Source organism: Phyllostomus hastatus, unplaced genomic scaffold (genome assembly GCF_019186645.2).
Source record: "Phyllostomus hastatus isolate PE091 unplaced genomic scaffold, TTU_PhHast_1.1 phas_scaffold_585, whole genome shotgun sequence".
In the NCBI taxonomy this organism is placed as follows: Eukaryota; Metazoa; Chordata; class Mammalia; order Chiroptera; family Phyllostomidae; genus Phyllostomus; species Phyllostomus hastatus.
In genome coordinates this window covers 8,093,177-8,115,450 of record NW_025334037.1, presented here as the reverse complement: position 1 = coordinate 8,115,450, position 22,274 = coordinate 8,093,177, and the positions used below count along the sequence as shown (strand labels likewise).

General features: G+C 55.0%; 1 protein-coding gene across 1 annotated transcript in view; it reads left to right on the top strand.

Annotated features, from left to right (window-relative positions):
• The window catches only part of USH1C (USH1 protein network component harmonin), a 46,515-nt gene that overhangs the window by 6,000 nt on the left and 18,241 nt on the right, over positions 1-22,274 (top strand). Inside the window, 14 exon segments of the mRNA XM_045825760.1 lie at positions 3,772-3,839; positions 5,288-5,431; positions 5,566-5,704; positions 9,347-9,455; positions 9,588-9,612; positions 9,799-9,856; positions 10,108-10,202; positions 11,491-11,575; positions 12,522-12,581; positions 12,739-12,795; positions 13,124-13,266; positions 14,344-14,409; positions 14,760-14,884; positions 19,165-19,214. Of these exon segments, the coding sequence (XP_045681716.1) occupies positions 3,772-3,839; positions 5,288-5,431; positions 5,566-5,704; positions 9,347-9,455; positions 9,588-9,612; positions 9,799-9,856; positions 10,108-10,202; positions 11,491-11,575; positions 12,522-12,581; positions 12,739-12,795; positions 13,124-13,266; positions 14,344-14,409; positions 14,760-14,884; positions 19,165-19,214 (1,224 nt within the window).

Here is a 22,274-nt window from a genome sequence, read left to right as displayed (position 1 = left end):
CTTACTCTTTCGTGAAGAGCTGAAACTCAGCTAAGAGGAGGAAGATCCAGGAGGCTGTGGCAGGTGTGTGCTGAGGAGCGATGGGGGGCGGCGGGTCTCCCAGGACTGGCCGGGGGCGTTGGAAGGGAGGCTCCAGACTAGAGCAGCTGGAGTTCATTTGTCACTCGGCAGACACCACTGAGTGCTGTGTGCCTGTGTGCACAGCCCTTAGCTTGGGGTTTTACCTGTACCTGAGCTCAAGGTATGGGGAGAAGCCACAAAGCGTCCCAGAGCAGGCACTCTGAAGCCAATGGAGGGACTGCTGCCGGGGGGAGGGGGGGGATCCTCCTGGCGACTTTGCTAGAACTGAGACTCCAAGAGGTGGGGGGGTGGTACCATACAAGGTTTTAAAACTTATTTTAAAAGTGAGACTTGCATTGTGGTCAGGCCTCCGGAGATAGGTCTGTCTCGCTCAGCTGTCTGAGGTGTGAGCGTGTGGTTTCCCGGGTGGTCTGAAAACAAAGCAGAGACTGTCCAGAGGGGAAGCGACAGAACCTCCATTTTGATTTGTCACTTAGATTTGTATTTAAAGAGCATCCCGCACAAACCAGATATGTTTTCCCAGCTGTTGTGATATATAGATGACTTCCTGAATGGACACGGTGAAATTATTGAGGTACATGGAGCATTCTGAGTCAGGACGAGAAGGTTCCAGTGTGCTGGGAGGAGGGTCTGTTCCACCAAAGCCTGAGTCCCACTTGGGAAAGGTAGAGATGACCCTGGAGAAGCAGGTGAGGGCAAAGCTCAAGACCAGGATTTGAGTGACCTGACTGGTGAGAGTGAGGGGACGTCAGACTAAAGAGCTGAACTTGGCAGCTGCCTCGGGAGACTGGTAGGATGTGATTTTGTGGGGAGGAGAGGGTGCTCTGGATGCAGTGGTCAGCGCTAGAGGGCTGCCTGCAGAACCGGGACCCCAGGACCCCCAGGAACAGTCTCTTTTCCACAAAGACCAGGTGATCTGTGCTTGGCTGGGAAGGCAGGAACACAGAATCATAGACTGTAACATTGGAAATTGCTTTTGTTCCCTGCTCCCACTTTCCACCCAGTGCACAAGCGCTGCCTACCGAGGACAGCGGGAGGCATTTCTGCAAGGAGGGGCGGGAGAGAGCATCCATCGGAAGGCCTCAGCCAACAGAATTCTCTCTCCTATCCTTTTCCTCATGCGCCCCCACAGCGGGAGTTTGGTCCCCCACTTTGGTCAGAGTGTCCTCACTGCAGCCAGAGCAGATGGGATTTCGATGCTCTCCTTTGGAGAGCAGAGCATCCATGGTTCAGTCTTTCAGAGGTTTCCCTCTCATTATGAACCAAGCCAAAAGGGTTTTCTTGCCAGGGCAGAGGAAAGAGATGGGGGTTTGAGATAAGGAAGAACCTCTTGAGAGCAAAGGGCTTGAAATTTTGGCCTAAAGAGGGCCAAAGGAGCTTTTCTACAACGGGAAGTGCTACATCAGGAACAGTGGAACCACAGAGCCCAAGGTTCAAACCTTAGCTCTATCTCATTCACTGGGGGGGGGGAGCTTCAGTGAGTTGGTTTGACCTCTCTGATCTTCAGTTTCCTCATCTGCAAAATGATGTGAGGATATCGGCCTCGTACAGGTTATGAGATGAGCAAGTGGAAGCAGGCCAAGGAAAGCTCCTGGTGCCATCCCATGGGGGACGCTGCAAACATGATGTCCCTTCTCCTTCTGTTCCCATGCTTCCCTTCCTCCCATTCCCCCAGGAGCAGGAGGATGGACAAACCTCTTCTGTATTGATTTGTGGACCCTTTGCCATGTGTTAGGCACAAGGCATTTACAACAGATGGACCTCATCCTTGCCCTCATGGGGTTTTCTGCCTGTTGAAGGAAATAAACCAATTCACAGAAGGAGCAAGCCTTGAATTATAAACTGTGACTGCTGTAATGAAGGAATTGGAACATCTCTGGGGGCTGGCATGGATTCTGGGTGGGTAGGCGAGCTGGAAGAGCTTCCTGGGAAGGAGGCCAGCTGTGCAGGTAGAGGGGAAGCAATCCAGGCAGAGGGAACCGCATGTGCCAAGGCCTGAGGCTGGAGCAAGTATGGCCTGTAGCAGGCACTGATCAGAGGCCCTTGTCGTCAGGAGGGATGGCAGGAGGTGAAGTTGGGCTCTGTAAAGATCCAGGTAAAGATTTCAGATTTGGATTTTAAACACAATGGGAAACTATTAAACAAGCAAGTGATATGATGTGATTTATAAAGATAATTCTGGCCCCTGACCCCAGGGGAGTTCAGAATTTTTCTCTGCTCAGACTCATCCACCACAGCGGAAGGTGGCAGCCCAGGCATGTCTCACGGGGTCTCCCGCCCCTCTTGTGCAGGGCCAGGCAGAGCAGGAGAGAGAGCCCAGGCTGTGTCCTCGGGAGGTGCCCACTGATGTGGTGCGTGCAAGAGCCTGGGCTACTGCCCTGAGACTTGGTACCACCCACCTGAGCAGATGGGGATGCTTCCGTTCCCATCTTCCAGCTGACCGGGAGCGCCTGGCCTGGAGGAGGCGGGCAGTGAAATAGGTGAAAGCATGGATGTTCTTGTTGAGCAGGTGGGGTGAACTTCAGTAGCAGCTGTAGCCCAGCTGTGACACAGTGGAGGGCAAGCCTCCCAGGTCATTCTCGCCTTCACTGAAATGCTCACCTCACTTCAGAGGGAAGGAGGTACTGCCAGAGACCAGAAATCTGCATTCTGTACCCCCTGCTCGGGCCAGAAACCCCCAGGGTTGGGACTAGTATGTTGGGAGAGACAGACTACCCCAGAACCCCTGAGATGCCCATAGAAAGAAGCAGAGCTGCTCTGGCCCTTCTCTGAGGACCAGTCTGGCAGGTGCTTCCAGCTTCCAGCAGTAGCTTCTCTCCTGGGGAGCTGAGGCACTGGGCCATGAGATTGGGCTTGGAGGCTGCAGGAGGGGAGAACCCGGTGATCCCTCAGGTCTCTGACCTTGCCCTCTCACTCAGCCTGGGGCTGAAGAGGAGCCCAAGGATCTAGTGCATAGAGTTGCACCGAACTGTCTCAGGGAGTGGAATCCGAGGCTCCTGGTCTACCAGCTCCCCTGGGACTGAGGTGCTAATGAAACAGCTCCTGACCCTGACCTTGGAGTCCCAGCCATTGACGTCAGCAAAGATGAAATAATGTAACCTGACTCTTCCCCTGCAGGGGGTGGGGGCACATTCAGGGACCTGGAGAGGGGAAGGAGTGGCCAGGAGTCGGGGCTAACCAAGCTTAGGCCAGGAAGGGACAGGGTGGAGTTGCCCCTGGCACTGGTGACACAGAAGAACTTGGCGGCAGGGCGCTTCCGGCGGGTGGGATGTGCTACCTGAGCGAGTGGCCCAAATCCTTCCTGAAAGCCGTTATCCAGCACTACAGCCACCATCAGGTAAGACCAGGGGCTGACACTGTTGCTGACCCCTGGGCACTGAGCGGCAGCACTGCTATCATGGGGTGCATCTCTGTCATATGTGTGTGTACGCGTGGGTACCCCCCTGGGAGAGGCTCAGCCCGCCACATCGGGACGTGCGCAGGTGCCCTGTGGCCCTGCATGGGTGGTCTTCATGGGTGTGATGTGTTGGTGGCAGAGGCCCAGCCCAACCTGTGGCTTTCTTCCTGTCCACACAGCCCAGCCCAGAGGAGACACCGAGGAGGGCCCCAGCAGGGGTCTCCTCCCCCGCCCTGCTATGTATTATGGGGGTGCTGGGCCTGGAGCTGTAATTCTGCTCTTGGGTTTTCCAGGTGGATTTTCTGATAGAAAATGACGCAGAGAAGGACTATCTCTACGATGTGCTGCGGATGTACCACCAGTAAGTGCGCTGAGTCTACCGCTGTGGACCGCCCGGGTCCCTCTGTCTGCACGCAGCCCTGGGACCGGTTGTCCTGAGACAGGAGGACTTCCCCTCCCATCCTGCAGAGCTTGGGTGGCGGGGCAGACACGCAGGCTCCTGGGAACCAAACAGGCACGCCATTCATTTGTCTCAGCAAATACTTACACGCTCTGCACATGCCTCTGTGCTAGGGGCTGGGCACACCTGTGAGCATGACCGACTGGCTGCTGCCCTCAGGTTGCTCTCGATCTGCTGGGGGAGGCAGTCAAGTAGTCAGAGAGGCTCTTAACAGAGCGTGATTGCTGGGTAGGACAGGAAGGGCCGCTGGCCCCAGAGCCAGCATCGGGTGTCTCTCATCACCCCCCTGCGTTCTGATTCGTCTAGCACACATTTGTGAGCTCCTGCCACTCACTGAGCTCTGCACAGACTCTGGTGACGAACAAGATCTACTTTCTTTCCGCAACTAACTCGTGGCCTAGGAAAGGGAGACAGACAGACACTGCAAGCACAAAAACTCTAATATAAGTTACAGTAAAATAGCCTCTAGATATACGTAAAGGGATGTGAAGAAAGGAGTTTTCATTTCTAACCATGGGAGAAAGGACCAAAAGGGCATGAGCTAGGGTTTGAAGGGTAAGAAGGATGTGACAGGTGGCGGCATCAGGGAAGGACAGTCCGGGAGGAAGGGTCAACATTAGCAGGCATGAGCTGAAGGCGTGAAAACTCAGGTGCGACTGGAAGCGACCAGAAATCTGGGGGAGTAGAACTTGGGGCTCCCAACGACCACAGACAGCCACGAGCCGGAGCAGGTCCATGGAGACAGGTCATGGAGGCTCCGAGCCTGCCAGGAGGATGGATCGTGACCTCTGAGCAGTGGGGAACCACAGAAGGTTTTGAGAAGAGAAGTAACTGGCACTTGGAAAGGATTAGATGAGAGTGTATAAGTTGGCAGGCCGCTGGGCAGATGCAGGCCGGAGACACCAGGGGCCTGGACAGTAGGAGGAGGAGGCGTGTGGGAGGCGTGTGGGAGAATGCAGAATTTACAGAGTTTAGCTGCAGGTCAGAGGTGGCAGAACGGGGATGACAGGGGTCACCCCCGTCTCACACGAGGTTTCCTGTCTGGGAAAATCCCAGGCTTCAGACCAGGCAGAGTCAAGTTTGAATCCTGATTCAGTTTCATTGGCAAAATGGGTCAATAATCCCTACCTCGCCAGTTTCTTCGTGCTACTCACATGAGAGAACAAAGCTCCTCTGAGACTCCTGGCCTGGAGCTCGGGGCTCTGGGACTTTCGGGAGAGTGCTCCTCAGGTCCAAGGCCTGGGCCCAGTGGGTGGGGGACCCAGCCCAGCACTGCTTTCTCTGGGAATCCTTGGGTCTCAGAGCTCATGGTCATGGGTGAGGCTCCAGGTGTCCCCATGTCTCTGCAGGACCATGGACGTGGCTGTGCTCGTGGGAGACCTGAAGCTGGTCATCAATGAGCCCAGCCGCCTGCCACTGTTTGACGCCATCCGACCTCTGATCCCACTGAAGCACCAGGTGGAGTACGACCAGCTGACGCCCCGGCGCTCCAGGTGCGGAGGGAGCCACCAGGCTGGAAGTGGGGGTGGGAGAGGTCACCCTGGGCTGGACAGGGTCGCTCGCGAGTGGATGGGCAGTGTGGGCGGTCAGGCCGGAGCCGGGCCATCTCGGACTTCTCCTACGGCAGGAAGCTGAAGGAGGTGCGTCTGGACCGCACGAACCCCGAAGGCCTCGGCCTCAGCGTGCGTGGCGGCCTCGAGTTCGGCTGCGGGCTCTTCATCTCCCACCTCATCAAAGGCGGTCAGGCAGACAGCGTGGGGCTCCAGGTGAGCGAGCGGACTCCTCGGGTTTCCCGCCTCCCCCTCCCTCACTCACTGGGCTGTGAGTGGTCACCTCACCTTTGAGACTTTGGGAGGGGGAGAGGCTGACGCATCCTGCTAGGTTTTCCTCAGGCCCATAGAAACCAGGCTGCCGGCGATTGCCCCTTTTCTTGAGTCAGGTTGGGAACGTGGCTCCCACCTCCCCTCCTTCCTGGCTATGTCCCGACAGCTGAAGCTTTGGACAGGTAGCCTTGTCCTGGAAGGTGAAAGGAAATCCCGGTATAGCATCCAGACTGTCCCGGCTTTGCTCTTCATTGGCTGTGTGACTTCGGGGAAAACATTTCACCTCGTGCCTCAGTTTCCTCATCTGTAAAGTGGGGGTGCGATGATACCATCTGCCTCAGCATGTTGTTATGAGGAATAAATGAATTCGTATTACAAAATATTCATAACAGGGCCTGGGACATAAGTGCTCTGTGTTTGTGAGGTGAGTGGAGAGGCAGCTTGAACAAACACCTAGAATGTGCGGGGTAATGTGCTCACTCACCACCAGTCCTCGTTCTATTCCCTGGCTGTGACATCCCCAGTTTACAGAGGCTCAGAGTCTTGACCACAGTCACAGCCAGCAAGTGGCAGAGCCAGGATTTGAACCCAGGTCTCTTGACTGCCAAGCCCAGGGACCTCTCTTCAGCACCCCAGATGCCCCTCCCCTGGGGTCCCCACACCTCAGTGCCTGAGCAGAGGCGGGCAGACCTCCAGGTCTCCCTGCTGCCAGAGCCCAGAGCTGTGTTTTCCTATGTCCAGATAAAAGAGGCCCTCCCGCCCCCTCTCAGAGCTTCCAGCATGTTCGCTATCGACATCTCAATCTGGGCTGCCAAGTGGGGGCTTCAGGGGCCCGAAGGCAAAAGGTACAAGACACCGTGGAGTGGGAGGTGGAGGCCAGGAGCTGACAGACATCGCTTTGTTCTAAATCCCTGTCTCACGGCTCGCCGGGGCGGCTGAAATTTCAGCCGCTTCATTATTCCTCTCCAGCGCGGTACATTTTCCAGCCCAGAAATGCAGCCGGGGAGAAAGACATAATGAGCTCCTCTCCTGGCGTCAGTGGAGGCCCTGTTTTCCGGGGTGAGCTCTCCTTCTAGGACAAGGGTTTCTCAACGGTGCCTCCGTGATGGGGGCATTCTAATGAAACGGACTTTTATCTTCCCGCCGGTTTCTCGGGTTATGAATTATCGGCCCTTGCTTGGGCGGACGGGCTCATCTCTCCTTTGTGCCACTGCCCCTCAGATCGTCATTTCACTGTGGCCCTGGCACAAAGGGCCCTTTGCAGGGCTCCACGCGGGAACAAGGGGGAGAGGAAAGCCGATCCAGCAACCCGAGCACGGGGCTGTGTGGGAACCATTCTGACTGGGGTCCCCAGCAGGTTCTCTTCAGCAACAACACAGGGAACTTCGCCCGGAGGAGCTGGGGGCAAATAACTCCTGCACCCATTGACCCGTCTGGGTTCATGTTTCCGGGGACGTCTCACGCCTGAGTGCGGCTGGAGGAAGATTCTGGAAGGCAAGGGAGGGGCGCGTTCGGGCACAGCCTGGCTGGACCGAAGGCCCTGCTGCTCTGGGCCTCTCGGGCTGGGGGTTTGAGCCTACCGACAGGACCCAGCCTCAACCCCATCTCTCCGCTCTCAGCCCCCTACTGGAGAGATTTTAGATTTTTTTTTCAACTGTTTCCTGTCTGAACTGATGTCCTCTGCCCTGCCCTGGGCGGTCTGTGTGGCACAACTCGCTGCACAGTCAGGTCTAGGGAGTGAGAGTGATTCTGCCCGCCTGGGTTGTCCGGCTGTAAAATGGGCGAGTAATCCCTGCCTTTCCTGTGGGACTTGAGGGCTCTGGCAGGCGGGAAGGACCCAGCGACTGCAGGACATGGGGAGCTGCAGCCGGGCTTGGCCAGGCGCCCTTCTTTTCCGCTCCCGCTCCCGAGCACCCAAGACACAACACTTGTCTGTCGAGAAACCTGCCTTCAACTCCCAGCAACACCGTTGACTGGCTGGGTAACCTCAAGCAAGTGACTCCACCTATCTGAGCCTAGTTTCCCCATCGGGTGAACAGAGATGCAGAGTTGTAGAAAGCGGGTGCGAGGAGCCCGTGGCTGCTGTCCTTATGGGAGGTGGATGCAGAAACTGGAGAGTTCTTCAGTGAGCCCCTCTTTGTGGCACCTTTTGGAGCCCCTTGTCACTCCTGTCAGGTCAGGCCCCTGAGGAGTTTAGGGTCTGTGTCCAGGTGTGGAAGGGGAGTGTTCTGGTGGCAGCAGTGAGAAGGTGACTCGGAGGAGGTCTGTAGAAGGAGGAGTGGTGGGCCCTCACAGGCTGTCCGCCCACCTGGCCCCCTCGGCCCCGCACAAAGTCAAGCTGCACCCCCAACATGTACCAGCAAGTGTCCAAAGGGGCAGCGCATGTGGTGTGAGCTAAGTCCCCAGCTGGCCTGCACTGGCCTCAGGCTGGAGAAAGGCATCCAGGGTCCAGTCTGTCTTACAGCTACTGGCTGTAACAGATCATCATCACTTCCTTGGGCCTCAGTTTCAATGGACGTCTGAGGTTCCTTCCAGCCCTGCAGTTATTAAGTGAGGAGCTTCAGGCCAGATCCCCAAGGCCAAGGTACTCAGAAGAGCCCAAGGCAGTGTCCAGTGCGGGGCAGTCTCACTGTGGAGCTGTATCCCGAGCTGGCCCCCCATCTCTCGCCATCTAATGCAGGCTCAGTCCTGAGAAGGGGGATCTGAGCTCAGGTTGAACTAATAATAATGATAACAACTGCTCACTTATTACTTGTGGGGCTCCAGGAAGTGGCTGTCCTTACGTGTACACACTCAATTTTCACGGCAACCACAGCACCTCCCCATTTTAGAGATGGGGAAAACTGAGGTTCAGAAAGTTCAACAGACTTGCCCAAGGTCACACAGCTAGTAAGAATAAGAGCAGGGGTTTGAACCTGGGACATCTGATGCCAAGGCCTCATGTTCATTTAGTGTTCTTTGCTCACGCCCAGAAAGGGAATTCAGAGGTCAGGGCTGTGGCAGGTTATAATGTCCATCAAGTTTCCACTGAGTGAAAAAAAAGAGATCGTGTGTGTGTCAATGATGTGAGCTTGGGTGAGGAGTCATGGACGTTCCCACCCTGACTCTGTCATGTTGTTGCAGGGAAGCCTGCTCCTTGGGGTGGGGTGGGGTGGGGTGGGGTGGGACAAAGGCCAGGGATGAGCTGCTGGACTCTGGGTGAAAGGTTGCCCTCTGCATGGGTTCTGGAACCTGTTGGTGCTCCGAGAGGGTCAAAGGGACACCAGAGTGAGGATATAGTCCTCAGTTCCCCTCCCAGCTCTGCCACCCCCTCTCTGTGCCCCTGCCCCACCATCTTGGTCTCCCCATCTGTAAAATGGGGCTGCACAAGACCACTTGGAAGTGCCACTGTCCTGGGAGCCCTCTGGCTGTTGAGGTTGTGACAAGGCACTAGGGTACATATCAAGGTTTCTTTGAGGGGAGAGATAGGGCCATGGTCCCCCTTCCTGGAGAGCAGGCCCGGGGCGTCTGGCAGAGAGCCTGCCCAGCCACCTGACGCCCCTCAGCCCCTCAGCCTGGTGCTCATTCCCTCTGTCTGTGGCCCAGGTAGGGGACGAGATCGTCCGGATCAACGGGTACTCCATCTCCTCGTGTACCCACGAGGAGGTCATCAACCTCATCCGCACCAAGAAGACTGTGTCCATCAAAGTGAGACGTGAGTGAGGCCAGAGGGCAGGGGCGGGTGGTGCTGACAGTGGGCTGGGGAGGGTCGGCAGCAGGGAGTCAGCTCCTGGGGGAGGAGGGGAGGGCAGAGGAGCCGTCCTAACCCCCATCCTCTCTCCCACAGACATCGGCTTGATCCCTGTGAAGAGGTGAGCAGGGCCCTCCCTGTGGGCTCAGGGTCCGGGGATCAGCCCTGGGGCCTGGCTTCCCACAGGCCAGCACTGCCCCTGGGCCAGCGGCGGCTGGGGACTCCAGAGGGCACAGATCTGGACTTGGGGCCTGGTTCTTCAAGCATCTCTCTCTAATGACCCCCTTCTCTTTTCCCTTCCCACCAGCTCCCCGGACGAGCCCCTCAAGTGGCAGTATGTGGATCAGTTTGTGTCGGAATCTGAGGTAGGGGCCAGAACCCCCCGTGATGGGGTCCGAGTGAGTGGTCTTCAAGGAGGGGCTCACACGGCCCCAGGGCACCTGGAAAGCCCCTGTGGGTGATGGGCCTCCATCCAGCCCAGCAGGTACAGACACCCCCACCCCCACCAGGGACAGAATAACCATCAGGCCCCCGTGGGGTCGGCAGTGCTTATGAGCGCAAGTAGCCACTCGCACACATGTGACACCTAGTGACCCTTATTCTGTCCTTCCTCCAGGGCGGGCGGGGCATCCTGGGCTCTCCAGGGAGTCGGGAAAAGAAGGAGAAGAAGGTCTTCATCAGCCTGGTGGGCTCCCGGGGCCTTGGCTGCAGGTGGGTGGCCAGCAGGCCCTGGGGCTCCCTCATAGCCAGCAGACCCCAGTAGGGCCCCGACGCCTCTCCCCCTCCTCACTGCTGCTTCTGAGGGAACTTTTCTCCATGAATAATGACACTCCTTGGTGCCTGGTCTCCCCTTTGAGTTTCACAACAGCCCTGTAGGGCCACAGGGACAGCTCTAACAGGCCCATTTTACAGATGAAAAAACTGAGGCCCCAGGAAGAGCCATGTGCCTTTGGTGGGTCCTTGAGTCACAGTAAATGGAGCCTGTCCTGCTGGTCATCTCTGTCACTGTTCCCTTGTCACTTACTATCTTGTGGGTTTCCTGCAAGCAGGCATAGGTGGCAGATGTAGTCTTGTTAAGTATGCAGATGCTATAGTCACAGATCGAGGGGTCAGTCCCTGTTCTGTCCCTTGTGAGCTCGGGAACCTTGGACTAGTTATCTAACCACTCTGAGCCTCAGTTTCTCCCTCAATAAATTGGGAATAATAAAGTCCACCTTGTGAGGAGGAGTAAGAAGACAGAAGTAAAGTACCAAGCTTAGTGCCTGGCAAATACCCAGTCAGTAAATACCAGCTATTCTTTTTTGAGTTATTCTTATTGTTTCCACTCATTCACATTTACTCAATACTTTTCTGCCAAGTATAAGTCATAAAGAAGTCCCTCCTTTCTAAGAGATTACAGCCTAATATTGAAGCCAGCCACATCAATGGTTACAATATAGAGTGACAACGATGCTAATGGAGCTGAGTTCTGCGTCAGGGTGGCAGATAAGTTTCCAACTGTGCGCTCTCTTGAATCGATTAGCAGTGGCTGCCTGGAGTGCTGTTTTGCAAAGAACTCTAAGACTGCCTCTTGGCTTACACAGAGAGCACTGATCAGTTAGTGACTCCTGCCACAGATCTGGGAGGGCAGAACAACAGGACAGATGCCACCCTCACTGTAGGTATTTTAGGAGCACTGAGAAGGGAGCGACTATTTCATCTTAGGGAAGAATAAGTGTTCAGTTTAAAACCTTGCAGAGAAGACAGCACTTGAGTCTTAAGGAATGAATAGGAAAGTGCCAGAAAAAGAAACAGCATACATGATATTCCGTGCGAGGGGCTGGGCAGGGTGGGGGATTACAAGTAGTTTTCTGTGGCTGCTGCCCTCGTGGGTGAGCTCGTGGGTGGCCTGTGTCCTGCGGGGCTGGAGCATTGGACGCACAGGCCGAGGGGGCCGGACACTGTGGATGAGCAAGCACTGAAGGCAGAGGCTCACCTGTGTTTCCCATCACTTCTGCAGCATTTCCAGCGGCCCCATCCAGAAACCCGGCATCTTTGTCAGCAACGTGAAGCCTGGCTCCCTGTCTGCCGAGGTGGGGCTGGAGGTGAGTGGCCCTGGCCAGAGTCAGACTGTGATCACACGGTGACAGAGGCACGTGTCTTCCCACGGCAACGTCTTCCCACGTAGCCCTCTTTCCACAATCACTGGCTGATGCTTCCTACCCACCCCTGCAGGGAAAGTGTCACAGGGGTTGGCATTTGACTCTTTCTCCAGCCTTCTCCAGCTCTGAGAGCCTTTGGTCCTGCACGTGGGGTGCAGTAATAGTAATCAAACAGGTGGCACTCACTGAGTGCTCATTGGATCAGATGTTGTTCTAAGCCCTTTACAATGTGTGAGAACTCTGAGAATTAGGTATTATCATTAGCCTCATGTATTATCCATTTTACAGATGAGGAAACTGAGCCCCAGAGAAAGTATATGATTTTTTCCCAAGATCATGTGCCTAGAATGGTAGGGCCGGGATTCAAACCTGGGTGATCTGATGCCAGAGCAGGAACTTTTGACCTCTACTTTGGACAAATGACTTCCTCTTCTTGTGCATCAGATTTCTCTCCTATAAAATGGGGAAATAGCCTTCCTTCTAGAGACATCGTATGGATTAAATGAATTAATACACATGCTTAGAAGGGGCATAGAGTAAGAGATCGGTGAATGTTAGCTGCCAATTGTTACTATGACTCAACACAGCCTCAGCTATGTGAGAAGCCCAAAGGCTCCTGTGTCTACATACTGAGTTTTTAAAGCAAATGTCATAAATTCAGCCAAAGAATAAACCTCTGGTGATATCATATTTGGCAGCTGACGAAAGAGATATGAGGTAGGGGCCCTGGGAGACCCCTTGGAGCTTTCTAGCTGCTCATCCGGGAGAGCTGAGGTGTGGCCACCTAAGGCCCAACGTCTGCCCTTGTCCCCCAGGGGGAACCTTTCCTGCACATAAGTCAGAGTACAGATAGTGCAAACACGCTGATCCCTCTCCATTTCTCCTCCAGACAGGGGACCAGATCGTCGAAGTCAACGGCATCGACTTCTCCAACCTGGACCACAAGGAGGTGAGGGGTGGGATGTTCACCTGCTGGCGTTATCACCTCTGCCCTCCCCCTCTGACCCCCTCCCCCTGCCACGGTGGCTGACATCCTCTGTGCTCTCTAGAAGCCTCGGTTTCTCTGATCTGTCAGGCCTCAGCTGACTGTCCACCTGTCCCCACAGGCTGTGAACGTGCTGAAGAGTAGCCGCAGCCTGACCATGTCCATCGTAGCTGGAGCTGTAAGTCCAGAATGAGCTTCTGGGGGCTCCATGGCCCCTGACCTCCATGGCCCCTGACCTCCAGGCCCAGCCACTCAGATCCCTGATCTCTGCCACACACTCCTGAGAAGAGCCAAGGGGTTCTCCTTCAGGGAAGCTCTGACAAAACAGAGCAAGAGGATTTCTGCCCAGCCAGGGGATGTTTGAGTCAGACACAGCAGGAACCACAGTGCCTCACACTGGGGTCACGTGATGAGAAAAAAACCCTCATTTTGGCCTCCGAGGCAGTGGCGGTGGAAGCCCAGGTTCCCCAGGGGGCTGAACAAGGCGTCTCTTTTCTCCCCATGAGGGCCGGGAGCTGTTCATGACAGAGCGGGAGCGGCTGGAAGAGGTGAGGCAGCGCGAGCTGCAGAGGCAGGAGCTTCTCATGCAGAAGCGGCTGGCAATGGAGTCCAACAAGATCCTCCAGGAGCAGCAGGAGATGGAGAGGCAGTGAGTGTGGCCAGTTAGGGTGCCTCTGTCCCACCCTCCCAGACCACCCACTGTACAACCCCACCCACCTTACTTCCTGCTCATTGCATCCTGAGCCGACCTGATCGTCACTCCCTGAGGACTGTCCTCGGACCACATGGGTCCAGTGGTGGTCAGCATAGGCACCCTTGACCTTCAGACCACAGGGCTCCTCCCTCGTTGCCAAGAGAGCCCCCGATTTCCAAGACCCAGGAATATGCATGTAAATGGGGTTACTACTAGCAGTAGCTAACATCTGTTGAGTACCAACCATGTGGCTGGCATTGTGTTATGGCCTTGTGTATTTTACTTACACTCATTCTCACAATAGCCCTGTGAGATAGATGGTATTAACCCATTTCACAGATGGGGAGACTGAGACCCAAAGAGGGTAAGTCACTTGTGGGCAAAGTCACACGTGGCCAAGCTGGCATTCACACCAGGTAGTCTGGCTGCCCCATCGATGGTTATAAGCCCTCTGCCCCCACGTCGGGTGGTTGAGATACTGGATTGAGAGAATTAATGGGGTGAGCAATTCATAAATCAAAAACTATCATCAAAATCTAAATCCAGGTATATTCTAGGAGCCCCATAAGAATTTGGAAAAGGAAAGTAGACAGGCTTTTCCCATCTCAGAATTAGCCTGAGAACCCCCCCTGCTGGTACCTCTGCCCACAGCCCTCACCTTGGGTGGTGGCCCCAGCTTTGCCCCTGGGGCCTGGGGCCCTCTTCCAGGAGGACCTCCCTCAGGCCAGGCCCTGCCTGTCATCACTCACTGTAAGTGCTTGGCGGTGGGTGCCTCCAGTGTGGCCCACAAGGGCCTGCCCGTCCTCTCTGGCAGCACAGAATCTCTGCTTAGTGGTGCCAAACCAAACCCCACAAGAGCACAGGACCCTGGTGTTGTGGGATCTGCTTTCTCAGCATCCACAGTGGTCCAGGCATCCTTGGGAGGGAGCCTGAAAGAATACTCAAAACTTTTCCCAAATCAGGAGTTAGCTACAAGGAAGAGTTAACTTCTCTTGCACAGACTCCAGCATGCCAATCTGCTTTGTGTTTCAGAAGGAAAAAGGAAATCGCCCAGAAGGCCGCAGAGGAAAATGAGAGATACCGGAAGGAGATGGAACAGTGAGTGCCTCAGCCCCGCGCGTCCGTGTGTGGACACGGACATGCTCTCGGGAGTGTAGACAGCCAGAGGCGGCCTTCACGCCCGTCTTCCTGGCCCACTTGTGCCCTGGTGGATCCTCCTCTAGTTGTAGCCATTCCGTAGTCCTAGTAAAGCCCATCCTGGTAGAGTAACCAAAACATAGTCTTACATAACTACACTCAATTTAGGGTTCAAGTGCCAAGGACTCTATTGGCTTCCCCACAGCTCGAACCATGTGGCCTCTCCCCAGGCTGGCTGGGGAGGGCCTATCAGCAGAAGTTGGGCCCGTGAAGGGTCTGCCTCCAGTCACGAGTGTGGGGTCTTATTTCAGGATCATGGAGGAGGAAGAGAAGTTTCAGAAGCAGTGGGAAGAGGACTGGGGCTCGAAGGAACAGCTACTCTCGCCTAAGACCCTCACCACCGAGGTGCGCCCCGTGTCCCTTCGCAAGCCAAAGTGTACGTATCATGTGCTGGTGGGCAGAGGGCTTCTTTCTGGGGCCAAGGGGATCGGGGGTCCAGACAGAGAGGCTGGTCTCCCTTTACTCACCACCATTTCCCCAGTGAACAGCCCATGGCTCTCTGGACTGCATTTCCTTCACAGAGGGGCAGCCCTGTGCCAGGGCTGTCTGCCGGGGCGTTGGGGTGGGTGGGATCTATCTGCCCTCCTTGTCCTGGAGGCCTGCTGCCAGGCTGTCCCTCGCAACACAGACACGGGTGGGCGGACCCTCTCCACACCCTTGAGCTACTGAAGAGGGATTGGAGAGCTATGGCAGAAGTGAACTGCTATGGTATTTTTTAGTTTGTTGGGTGCCATATCTTCTTCCTGCCTGCTTCTGAATTGGGGCTGGGGTGAAACAGCAACAGGAACTAGGGCAAGGGGCTCACATGAGAGAAGACTCTTGGGGGCGTGTCCAAGGTTGATGGGCAACTGTGGGAGGAGCTTACCTGAAGTGCCCCTACCACCTGTGTCCCTGTGTGTGGACCCTGCGAGGTCTGTGCCCTCCAGAGATGGAATCTGGACTCCCGGGCACCAAACTACGGCCATCCTGTGACCTCAGCTCCTCTGCCCTTATCTCCTTTCTTCATCTGTACTACGTTCTCAGCTCCAGGCTCGGTCCAGGCCTCAACAACTGCTCTCCTTTCCACCTGCTCTCAGCCCCAACTCCCAGGATACCTCTTCAAGGGGGCAGCTCACAGCACCAGGGCAAAACGGTGGGGGGCTCACTCTTGGTGTTTCTTAAGTAGGCTCATAGTGGGGAGCCAGGAGCAAGGCTACTTGGGGGCCGTGGCAATCACAAGTCCTGGATGCCTGTTTGGGCCTTTACTCTTTGTAGCTACTTAGATCATCCTTGACAGAGGACAGGTTCTACTCCAGCTGACTGTGCTCAGCTGACCTGCAAACCTGGGCAGATGAGGGGTGAATCTGCACCCAAGAACCAATGTTCCTCATTTCTGCTCTCCCCCTATTTCGGCAGCCACTTAGGATCTTGCAATGGGGCTTGGACAGCTCTGGCTCCAACTTTGAACCATGGCCACGCCCTAGAGGGACATCAGCTTGGGTCGGTGAAGGTGTCCAGAGCACGTGGATGGTCCCCTGCACCCCTCCCTGGTGCACGGCAAACAGCTCCCATGCCTTCCTGGTGGCAGGGCACAGTGTCACCTCACTGTGACACTGTCCTCTCCCGAGGACAAAGCAGGCTCTCATCAGCCTTCCCTCTGACACTCGCTATTCATCAAGGATGTGGCCAGAGCTGAATTCCCGGTGAATAATCTGTGTTTTAGGCAGGGCGTTAATTTGCTCTTAATGTGTGAAATAGGAGCCTCAGAAGGAGAGAGATCGATTTTAATTGCTTCTCATGAAAGTAACCCTAGTCAATTTAGTACCTTACTCGAAACTGGTCTTGGCTTCGGAGCAAACACACCCTCTCAGGAACTATGGAAAATAAAAACCCTTTCTCTAGCTAGCTATTTATTTAGTGCTTTTAAACCAAATCAAGCATCCTGAATCAAAGGAGTGAGAACTTCCCCTTTGTTCAAGACATATGTGTTTTCTAGAGGAACGCTGCGGGGCATGAGACTGGTGAGCAGAGCCTGCCGGCCTGAGCCGGGGCAGCAGCTGCCTCCACCCGCCTCCACGTGCTCCTGCAGTTTAATTCTCGTTTGGAGATGAGTCGGGACCTGCAGGAAGGCCTTGGAGCCAGCTCAGGTCCTGCCTTCTCCGCATTCCTGGGAGGCCAGCGTGGTCTCAGCCGTGTCGGCCCCCAGGACCAGGCTGTGATCCCCCCGGACCACCCCTCAACTCGGGGGCCCAGTTAGCCAACAGGTTGTGCCCGACTCAGGTGGCTGTGCCTGATGAGGGGTGGACCCTGCGTTTTTGAACAGGTAGTAAAGAGAGTGGAGCATCTCTTGCCCGGAAGATGAAGCCACTCATCATAATGATGTGAGTGGGACAGACTGTTCCCCTCACTGCGACCTGTCCTAGGGGCTCAGCCTGCTGACCCACAGCCGAGCCAGTAGAAGAACCCCGACATTGGGCCAGGCCCTCAAGTCCAGGACACATTGTCACAGAGGTCCGCAGAGAAAGTTCCTTAGCAAAACCAAGGAGGGGGGGATTTTTATTAAGGATTTCAGAGCTAGAAAAAGCCTGGAGAGAGGAAGAAGTTTACACAAGAGATTTCTAGTCTCCTCTAGCCATTAAGCACCGCACCAATTAGTCCCCACACCCCACAGACCGCATGGTGTGGAAGCTGAGGTTCTTTCCCTACCACACGGTGAAGTAGTCACCATCTGTGCCCCCACTGTCTGATGAGGTAGTCCTCCTTATTCTCAAGAAAGCATCAGTGTTCTGCTGTTGGGTGACCATAAATCAAACCAAAAGCAAAGGCTCTTCATGTTAGCCTTTTCACAGGTTACTGGGCCAGGTCTTCTAACTAAAACTTTGAAACATGAGCAAACAGCTCACAGCAGACCTACACACTACCTTCCCAGCCCAGAGAGGCCGGAGTCCAGGCTGGAAACCATGGGAACAGACGGTTTGCTGTTCTCCACATTACGTCAAAAGGCAGGTCTTCCTGGCCACATGGGCCCCTTTACGCTTTGGCATCTCCTCACCCCCGCAGGACCCCCCGTCCACCCACACAGCTCCACAGGTGAGAGAAGCCAGGAGGACGTGTTCTCCCACTGTAAGCCCTGGCACCAAGGCTTATGCTGAACACGCATGACACGCAGATATTCTCCGCCTCTGTGCCCCATCTCTCAAGCGTCAGCCGAACGCCCCACAAAATTCTTCCCGCTCTGCTGTCAGATCAGTGGCCCCTGTCGTTAGCCCATCTTACAGACAGAGAAACCAAAGCTGCCAAAGTTGGAAGCACAGCATGCACCATCCCAGAGCAAGAAAGCTTTGCACTGGGCTCCTGAGCCTTGTTCCCACCCCTGACATCACAACTCCCACAGAGGACACTGGTTCCAGGTCCCCAGGCTCCTGGGAAGCACCTCTGGTCTCTGGGTCTCCTGAATCCCTCTTGGTTCACTAGCTTCCTCCTGTTTTCCCGGGTAGATGATCAGGGAGTGAAGCCCAAGCTTGAGCCTGCTGATGACCTGGATGGAGGCACGGAGAAGCAGGGAGAGCAGGTTTGCGGCCCCCGCTTTGCTTCCTGGCCTTGCTGCTCTGCTTGCCCTGCCCACCTCCCCCTGCCAGCTTTGCAGACACCCAGCTCTGGGGACCAGCCCATGGTGGGAACCACTGGAGTTTGTGACCAACCCTGGCTTGGTCCAAGCACTGCACACAAAACCTTGAGAACAGGACTCGCGGCCAGGCTGAAGTGTCAGCTGGCAGACCTCGGTACAACTGAACTGCTGGCTGAAATATTTAAGTACTGCCCAAGGCCAAGTTCTTTCTCTGGCCTCTCCCCAGGACTCCCCAAGATCTCTTCAAGATCCAGGAACTAGGGGATAGTGTTTGGTCCAGCAAGGGGCTTTCAAGATTCTGTTCTAGAACCCAGGCTGGTCAAGAGTGGGTAGTTAAAAATTTAAGCCGTCACCACCGGACTAGGGAGCTTCGGGTTCGAGATATTGCCCTGTCATGCTGTGGCCTGAGGGAGGCCGGGGGTGCTGGTGTCCTGGTGGTCTGGCCTGGTTGGGGATCTGCTTTTCTGGAGGCCCGTCTCCTGCCCGCTGCTGCCCGAGCCGTCCTCCCCAGAGCTGACCCCAGTCACTGCTTTCTCTTCCCACATTGAGAGTGGAGGATATGGCCTGGACTGTGAGACAAGACGGTTTTGTTCTGTCTGACAGCAGTTCTAGGCAGAGACCCAGGCTCCCTTTTGTTTTGAGCCTTTTCTTGGTTGGAGGGACCAGATATCGGCTGGGAAAAGGCTCGTTCTCTTTCAATGGGGCTTTGTGCTCTGCAGGCCGTGGCTATGATTTGCAAAAGCTCATCCTCCCACAAGGGGCTTTCTCTTTGGTTTTCCTGGCACTGACTTCTAAGGCCAGAGGCAGTTGACAGGGGTCCAGGGCCTGGCAATCAGGGCCTTTTTCAGGTGGTCTTGGGCCTGCTTTACAGCCCAGGCGAGGCCAGGTAAGTGCAGGGTCAGGCAGAGGATGCGGTTTTGCTGTTGGACCCGCCGCTGCACTGCGCTCCGTCTCACAAAGCTATGCGTTCCTTGAGAGCCCAGCTCTGGGCCTGGACACGCAGGCCAAGTGGACTGCATCTCACGGGTCTGCTCTCTGTGTTGTTGCAGCCTTTGGGTGGTTTTATCGCTATGATGGCAAATTCCCAACCATCCGCAAGGTAGGACAGGGCGGGGTGCCGTGCCATGTGCTGCTGAGTTTGCTGTGGGTTTTGGCCTTCTGCACACATTGTTTCTTTTCCTGTCAACTCTCTGCAGTGTGACTCGGCCTGTTCACTTGAGGGGTAATCGTGTCTGCGCCTCTGTGCCAGGCTGACATCTAACAGCAGGGCGCTGTCACAGAGGCATCGTCGGGGGTGGGGGGAGCATTCACAGGGTGAAAGCTGCCCCAGCACCATCAGGCACTGCCCGGGTCAGCGCCAGCCCCAGTGGGTACGGGGCATAGGGGCAGGGGCAGGGCAAGAAGCCGCTCCTTATTTCTCCGTCAAGTAGAACCAGGGGCCAAGACCAGAAGCTGAGGTCAGACAGAGAGAAATATTGCATTGGGTGTTCCCAATGTGGATTATGAGACCGGCTGTGCCAGACACCGCTGGCTGCCTCGGGTTGAGACGAAGAGCCACACCAATCACACCCTCCCTAGAAACATCTCTGCGTGTGCCCAGCATAATGCAATTTTCCGGTCTCTGGGGCCTTGGGTTTTTCCTCTCTAGATCTTATTACTGTATCTCCAGACCCCATAAATCTTTCTCATCCTTTTTCTTTCTAAATCACTTTGTCATTTGATTATGAAAATACTGTTGTTAATACCGATAGACTGCACATTCGAGATGACTTGGTATTTGGAAATCAGGCATCGGCATAAATCTGGGTGAACCAATTTAGGCGTTATCACTCAGCCGGCCCTGTCTGGCGGGATGTCTGGCCTCCAGAAGCCAGGGCCCTGGCAGCAGAGCGACCTTGCTGATAAGTAACCTCTCCCTGGCTGTGCAATGGGAATCTCTGCTGTGCTGGAAGCATCTGCCCCTCCTCTAACACAGGACTATGCAGGTAACAGACAGCACTGTTATTCTTGACGGAGGAGAAGGTCTCTTCACCCAGGAGTGCACGTTGTGATTTGCATGACGCTGAGTCGGCAAGGGCAGAGCCCCTCAGGGATTCCTTTCCAAACCACCGGGGTCTCAGACAGGACCTGCTCTCCTGAAACTGTCCCTTTCACTCCACAGGCTGACTCCCACTCAGGATGCCTCATTGGGTTAGACTTCGAATTCTTCTCTATGCACTGTCTCAACCAGAATATAACTACACACACACAGGCAGGATTTTACCTGAAAAACTACTAAAGGAGGTGGATAGATTAACTCCTTCCCAGACACTGATTAGTGGACAAAGGTAAAAGAGGTGTGTGTGTGTCCTCCAACGCACGCACTTCCTGTCAGAGATCATGTTGCTTGAAACGTGCTGGTGGTAAAGAAGGAGCCCTGGCTCCCCCTGTTCGTTAGTTCAGTCATCCCAGTAATAGCTGGTATTTCAGTTTTCATTTCATTTCTAAAAGGAAGAGACATTGCTTCTAGGTAGCAGCAAGCACATACCCACCCCATCAGCTTCTCCTTGTAGTCCAGAGTGAAAGGAACGTTTGCCATGAATTTAACTGACAGCTAAAAGGACAACAGAATCATGTTCCTCAAGCTGGCTCTGAAAATCCATCCTCATTTTCTCTGGAACCACAAGAGACACTGTGTACAGCAGGAGCTGGGACACCCAGTGCCCAGGTGATACAAGCGGCTGTCTGTGGCTATGACCATCAGTGAAGAAAATTCCCCTTATTTGAAACACTAAAGACTCAATGTCTTCAATTCCTACCCTGGCAGGAATCCCCCTGGGGCTCAAAGACCCCAGTCCTGTGGGCCCACGAAGTCTGTGCCAGGACCTGAGGATTTATGGTCCTGAGTAGTAACCCTGTCCACGGGGCCGCATGAGTGAACACACAGACCAGCCCTATTTACTTGCAGGAGCCCGCCGTCGGCAGGGAGGCAGATTCACACGCAACTAAGTACCCTTATGCAGTGGACTGTGGGGGGATCGGTGCACAGTGCTATGGGGCTACTTGCTCTTCTGCACCAGAAGCTCATGCTTCTAGGAGATGGGACAGAAACTGTCACATGTGCCTGCCCCACCCCAGAGCCCTGGCTCTAAAATCTGAGTGCTGGTGGGTCTTTTAACAACAGAATGGCCATTCCCATCCCAGTGGTTCCTGTGGGGAGCTATCCCCTTATTCCAGCAAGCTGCCATCACGCAGAATGTTTCTGGCTCCTCTTGGGGAATTGCTGCCTGAATCTATTACATGATAGAGGGATTCATCAATCAACTGAGCCAAGAGTCTAGACAACAGGGTAGATGAGGAACCAAGCAGGACTCTGAAGCAAAGAGAACCATTTTCTCAAGTGACTCTTAGACTGCTCTGGGGGTGGGCCCCATCCCTCAGACAGTGTGGGGTGGGGTCATTTCCAAAGCACATTACACTCTCAAGGAAGCAGGATGACTCAAACATAGGTCTATGACGACACACTAAGTCCTTCCAGCTGTGGACAAATGTGTCCATTGCTGGTAAACTCAGTTCTTCATTTCTGGCCTTTAATGCTGGGATGACTCAGGGATTCTGAGAGCAGGCCCCCAGATGACTCGCTGGGGGTGGGAGAGCTCACAGGTGGGTTTCTCCTTCCGGCAGGCAGTCCCCAGATTACCGACTCTCTCTGCAGTCCCCTCTCCCGAGTGCTAGCTCTGTCCTCCTTGCTGTGTGTGGTGGAGCTGACACTCCCTCCTGCCATGCTCCCGTGGCCCCCAGCTCATCTGGATGCAGTAGAAAATTCGTGGGACCTGGAAGACTCAGGTTCAAATCCTGGCACCACCACTTACTAGATGTTTGATGCTGGACAGAGACTTCCGCTCTCTGAGCCTCATCTCCTCCATCAGAAGAGTAGGGTAATGCCTATGTGTGTGATACTGTCATTTCCTCGACACCTAGGCAGTCCAGAAATGTTAGTTCTCTTCCTTCCTTACTCTTTGGCTTCTCTGCCACTCAGGAGAAGCAGCCAGGAAAGCAGGTTTTATGGGTCCAATTCCAACAAGAAAAATAAGTCCTTTTGCCCTGCACCTCCCTCCCCAAGTCCTCTTTAACCCTGACAGCCAGTGAGAAGCAAGCAGGCCATTCTCTGTCCCCACCC